Below are 6,743 nucleotides of genomic sequence, written 5' to 3' on the forward strand. Positions count from 1 at the left end.
TTCCCATCCTCCTCGTTATTTCGCGCGACCGCGACAGGATTAATGTCACATGGCACTTGTAGTTCGTTCGCAACGTTCGCAATCTTTTTAGATGTTGCGGCTACGAAATGTCTCCTCTACCGAGCTACCTACAAGACGACGGCGACCGACTGTGTATTTCGAATGGAAATTTCCAATGGAAGTTGGCATGCCGCGCACACGGCGCGACCGTACAGTCAACCATAAAAGCGAATGCTTTCCCATTGCCTCGTCTATTTAAAACATGCATGGCGCTTTCTCTACCGAGTCCACGATTAAGTTACGTCTATGCCAAAAATTTGCAGACCATTTACTTTTCTACTAATGTATTTTTTTTTTTCAAACAGTACTAACTATTTTTTTTTTACTAAACAGTACTAACTTGTGTTATTTACTGTATTATACCATCTTAAGGATAATAGAAATAGTTATTATTGATCATCTTATTGTAAAACGCGTAAAGTTTCGTAAAAAAATGACATATGTGATTGTATTTGAATTCATCATATTAAATATTTTAAATATGTACTCCTTTTGCTTTTTTAAGAATAATACATTCTTCGAATGTAATTTCTTATTATCATAATCTTATTTTAAGAATAACATTGAATAAAAAGATAAACTTTTAATTAATTATAATATATATGTCAAAATGTATAATTATGTGTAGTAGTCAAGTTTCATAAATAATTGAAACTTGATATTCATCATTGTTGTAAATTATGCTAAGTAATGTATACTTTCCTATAATTTATTGAAATATTTATAAAAAATTAATGAAATGGCGTATGGATTTTTTATAAAGATTTAAGTAGATACTTTTGTACATATATATATCACAACATTTCTATTTATAAATACAAAAATGTAGTTTATCATTTGATCAAATAATTTAAATTAACAAAGAATAGATTTTTGAAAAAATGTATAGGTAATGCTTTTTTTTATTTAAGAATTGATAGCAATTCATTTTTGTAAAATTAAGTTTAATGTTAATTATAGTATATATTTTATCATATGTTTGTGATAAATGTATATTTTACCGATAATAGATTACACGCAAACTTCGTCACGAGATACCAAATAATAAAAGTAGACGTAGAGGACAGCACTAAAGATATCGTTTTCCAACATTCCTTTTAATCAGAAAATTTAAATGCTTCATTAAATTAAGATTAGAAATGGAAATAAATGAGCCTTGCTCACACAATATACTCAGCGAACAAGATTGGATAAAGAAACGATAATAAAAATGAAATCTCTTTCTGAGAACGAAGAAGACGGTCGATTCTTTTCCTTTTTTTTTTTTTTACTCCGCGATCAGACTGGTAACCTCATATAAAACAGCCTTTACAGTGCACCAATGTGGAGCATCTGTATAATGCAGACTGTTTATAGCCATATGTGTGTGAAATGAACTCTCACTGTCTTTCAGTGGAGTACGGGAACATGACAGTGCCGTCGCGTGACAGAAACTCCGATGGTAGTATGTCCCGACTGCTTGGACCGTGTTGAATCTTTCTCGGGAGTGTATTATTTTTGAAGAGTGCACCATTGAGATTCGCGTGAAAAAGTGCGGTGTGCCTCTTATGAGCGACGTAACGGACGGTGTACGACGCGAATCATGGCGAAGGATGAAGGGGACGATGTGCTGCCGGACAAGGACGCGGCGAAGGGATTTTACGCCAAGTACGAGCCCAAAGAGATCCTAGGAAGGTGCGTCACCCCACGTTTCATTTCCGGATAACGCGTTTCTTAATACTATTATTATTGTTGACTCGCTCCTACGTTAACAAATATTTGCTCCAGCTATCTGGGTAAATATTTGCTAGAGTGGATCATCCATCAAGTTGATAACATTACATAATTAAAATAAATTTCGACACAGTTTCGACAAGTTTCGGCACAGATCGTAAATATAGACGTTGTTTTCGATAGATTGGAACTAATTTTCGTGAACGTGTATTTCAGAGGAGTATCTTCCACTGTGAGGCGATGCATAGAGAAAGAGACAGGAATGGAGTATGCGGCTAAAATTATAGACATCAGCAATGAGACTAATGAGGATGGGCATACTATGAAGGATGCTACGCTACAAGAAGTGCAAATACTTCGTAGAGTAGCTGGACATCCATATATCGGTAAGTTTCCTATTTTACTTCTCTTTAGAAATGGCAAAAATTGTAAGAGAGACTTGTAGTTTTATTTAAAAATAAATAACTATATATATAACATACACATATATATATATATAGAACAATTATAATTATAAGACAAGTAAATATGATATGTAATCGGCCAAATGACGGTCAAGCAGGATTTTGGTTGCTATAATGTAATGTGTGAATTTTATTTACCACGTATGTAGTCCCCTTAATCGCGTATCAAAAATTCTTCAGACTTACAACGCAACTCTAAACAACTACCGTAGTAATATCACTAAGTTAAATTGACAAACAATCTAACAATTTTTGATGTTTATAGCATCTTATTGGATCTTAATAATATGTTGAAAGACATATTAAAATTTTTTTTTTTACTACATACGTGGTAAATAAAATTCGCACATTACATTAGCAATCAAAATCCTGCTTGACCGTCATTTGGCCGATTACATATCATATTTACTTGTCTTTGAATATCGACGGTCCAATATAAATCGTAATTTTATAATTGTAATTATTTTTCTTCCTTTTTTATTTTCAGTTGAATTGCATGATGTTTTTGAATCTAGTACATTTATATTCTTAATTTTTGAATTGTGCAAAAATGGAGAGTTATTTGATTATCTCACGTCGGTCGTGACACTTTCTGAAAAGAAAACACGTTATATCATGAGACAAGTATTCGAAGGAGTTCAGCATGTACATAATCAAGGAATAGTACACAGAGATTTAAAACCTGAGAATATATTACTCGACGATAATTTGAATGTGAAGATAACTGACTTTGGATTTGCCAAAATATTGAAATATGGAGAAAAATTAGAAGGTCTGTATCATTTTTTTACATGTACTATAAGTTCAGACAATTAAATGTTTGATGTATTTTACAGACCTTTGTGGTACACCTGGCTACCTAGCACCAGAAGTATTAAAGTGTAATATGTTTGAGAAAACAGATGGTTATGGATTTGAAGTCGATATGTAAGATTTCTTCAGAATTGAAAAAGTACATGCTTATAATACATAAATGATACACAATAAGTTTATCGTGAACATCATCAACACACGCATGATTACAAAATATAATTTCTCATATGCGCATGTACATGTATATATATGCATGAATTGATTTTTAACTCTTCGGGTGAACACGTTAAGGTCCAAAACATAATTATTTCGAGATGTTTCTGCTCGTTACTGTAAAACCAGGAAAGTCCATTGTGTATTTTGAAACAAGGTAAAAGGGGTTTTTTAATTTCTGTTGCGTTTTCTAAAGAAAACAGAATAATTTTGTTTGAAATCCATTTCGATTTGTTTCACGATTGGGTACCAAGATACACAACCGACCTCCTGTTTGTCTGGCTTTTCTTTCTAAAAAACCTTTTTTTGTAAAAAGAAAAAAACAGTGTTGTTAATTATTTAAGAAATTTTAACAAACTTTGCCTTTTTATTGTCTCTTTTCTTTATTTTTATTGAAAGTTTATTTTAAAAAATTCAATAAATAATATTTATTAAGTCTTAAGATATATCATCGACTAATATATGTATATACACACGCATACAATATACATATAATATGTGTGTATATGTATGGTGTGTACAATGTGGATAGCTGTTCCATAAATTTTTTCAAATATATTTATTCGAAGGGAAAATAGTGTTAAATATAATAGAAACCACTAGAAAAATATCGAAAAATGTGTTCACTCGTAGGGTTAAATATATTAATTAGTTTCTTGCGAAATATAAAGTTTCATTATATTTTCCATTTTTGTTCATGATGTAATAGATGGGCTTGTGGCGTGATTATGTTTACACTATTAGTTGGCTGTCCTCCATTTTGGCATCGAAAACAAATGGTTATGCTTAGGAATATAATGGAGGGCAAATATTCATTCACTTCTCCCGAATGGGCTGACATAACAGGTAAAAAAAATTACGACTGTCAAAAATTATATTTCAAAGAAATGATAAATAAAAAAAATAAAATATCAATATATATATATATTTTTTATAATATATTTTAGAAGCTCCAAAAGATTTAATAAGGAAGTTGCTAGTTGTTGATCCCAAGAGAAGAATTTCTATAAAAGATGCGTTAGAACATTCATTCTTTCACACTGTCGTAAGTACTTAATACTAAACTATCAGAGAAATTATTATTTATAACTTCCATTTTAAAATAAAAAAAGAAATATAAATACACCTTTTTAAATAACTCTAATACATATTTTATGCACACTATATTCGACTGCAAAACTACGATATTTTGTGAATTAATTTCATAATAAGTTTCGCTTTATTTCTGCTCACTATTCACATTTCAAATATATATTTACACTTATGTAAATACAGGATATCCTAGGAAGAATATTTCTTTTTTCCTTGGACATCCCATTACAAGTATTTTTATATTTAATTGTAAAAATTATAACACGCACAGCAAGGAAATGCATATGCATAAGATTTAATATTTTATTGTCGTATATTAGCAAATATGGAATTTATAAACAAGTACACATTGCGTACAAAATTATTAATTTTTTGGTCTGTGTTAAATTATTTATTGTTTTTTATTTTTGGTTGTTAAAATATCTTGGAACAGATTAAATTTTAGTTTAATAGATTTTAAAGATATATAATCATAAAGTATAAGTTATTGACCTTACAGCTATGGGATCAAGACATCGCTCCTCTAAAACGTTCTCTATCGTCTAACTCGCGACGTCTGAGTAGGATATCTCAATTAGCTTTGGTAATTAATTTACTTTTCTTTTTATTTTGTCTGGTAGCAACGTTTATTGATTATTATTATAATTGTAAAATTTATTGATTATTTTTATCATTTTTACGTAATAAAAAATTAACATTTATTTTATTTTAGTTGGCATTCTTTGATTATATTAAACTTATAAATAAGATTGGCAGCAACATTAATAATTGTTTGAAAATCAATTGACAATAGCAAACTAAGCTACTTATATGTATATCTAATTAATGAAGCTTGTGCGTGTGCTTGTATTCACATGTATACATATACATTGAATATACTTATTGCATTTTCATACAAGAACTTATTAATACTTAACATTGAGAGAGTGAAAACACATGTTTTTGCATATACGAATATGTGTATTTTAATATTAACATTTTTTCTCTAATTACTGAACGTTCTATTCAATTACGTTGTATTTAACAAAAAAAAAAAAACTTTATCTTTCACATATTTAGCAAATAATAATATTTTTTTCTGACATGTACTTATACATATGTCAGAATAGAAATATTAATTTAGAAAGCTTGTTATCGTTTGCCGAATAGCTGGTGCATCTTTAACAGGCATCTTTTATTTGTTATATAGGAGTTGAAGGCGAAATCATTCAACGCAAGGAAGAGATTTCAATTGGCAATTATTTGTGTAAGAGCTGTAATCCGTATTAAACGACTTCATATCACGCCGGAACCGCTTTCGACACACGTAGCTTGTATCGACCCATATAGAATAAAAATTCTGCGGAAGGTAAATTCTTCCATGATAAAAATTCATATTACGAATTAAGTGTGTAAATGAGGATGATAAATAATAATTATGAACAAAATATTGGTATAATAAAGTATAGGGATCGGTAGAATTTTGGTTTTTGCGATTCATATGAAAGTTTAAAGCTTCTAATCTCATAATCCATTTTTATTACCTTACTATTTGATTCTCTTTACGTTATATTTATTATTTTGTTATCTGACTCTCTTTTCACATTTTTTTTACATTACCAATGTATTTTTAACAGAAACAATTATTAGACACTTTTACACACTACATTTATAACCAGACAATTTACATTAATTTATGGACTTTTACTAATGTACCGAAATAAACAACGTCAACTATGCGAGTGAGAGTGTACACATATTATTTTATATATTTTTTTTTATTTTTTCATAATTTTATAATTTCGTACATCATCCTCTTTATTGACAACTTGTGATCATTCTGTAACATTAATAATGACCTAACAGAGGTTGAAACGTCTGTTGTTTTTTGTCATATATTTCTTTGTTTCTAATTAAATTACATAATTTTAACTAAATGACAATTTTTATTTACTAACAATTGTATATTATAATGACACTTTTAGCTCGTAGTCCTTTTCTGTTTCATTATTTTAAAACTTCTAATATTATTATAATATTTTAAAATTGAAAGAATATAATTATATGAAACTAATCAAGTATGTTTGCTAAGAATATTTTTGATAATTGTTTTCAGGTGATTGATGGCTGTGCGTTTCGTGTTTACGGGCACTGGGTAAAGAAGGGAGAGGGCCAGAATCGTGCGGCACTTTTTGAAAATACACCAAAGACAGAATTGAAGCATCTGTATGTTAGTAATTTAAGTAGATAACTATTACTGCTTTAGTTAAATTTACTGATACCGGAATCTCGATGGTCCTAACAAAATATGTCTCATAAAGACAGATGTAACTGTCTTAGTTTTGCAAAATATAAAATATTCACGATAGAAATTTTTTTCTGAAATTAAAGTATAGTGGATAAATAGTA

The 6,743-nt window shown here is 29.4% G+C and overlaps 1 protein-coding gene across 2 annotated transcripts; it reads left to right on the top strand.

Annotated features, from left to right (window-relative positions):
* The first annotated feature begins 1,642 nt into the window (after nt 1-1,642).
* On the top strand, nt 1,643-6,743 carry PhKgamma (phosphorylase kinase gamma). 2 transcript variants are annotated; one of them, XM_018540397.1, is made up of 9 exons: nt 1,643-1,734; nt 1,990-2,159; nt 2,725-3,009; nt 3,074-3,164; nt 3,973-4,109; nt 4,211-4,308; nt 4,855-4,938; nt 5,545-5,703; nt 6,451-6,743. In XM_018540397.1, the coding sequence occupies exons 1-9, from the start codon at nt 1,643-1,645 to the stop codon at nt 6,583-6,585; spliced, it is 1,251 nt and encodes a 416-aa protein (XP_018395899.1). In that variant the 3' UTR covers nt 6,586-6,743. The 2 variants fall into 2 exon arrangements, with proteins under 2 accessions (XP_018395899.1, XP_018395900.1); XM_018540398.1 differs by lacking the exon at nt 4,855-4,938.

The sequence above is a fragment of the Cyphomyrmex costatus genome, unplaced genomic scaffold (genome assembly GCF_001594065.2).
Source record: "Cyphomyrmex costatus isolate MS0001 unplaced genomic scaffold, Ccosl1.0 scaffold241, whole genome shotgun sequence".
In the NCBI taxonomy this organism is placed as follows: Eukaryota; Metazoa; Arthropoda; class Insecta; order Hymenoptera; family Formicidae; genus Cyphomyrmex; species Cyphomyrmex costatus.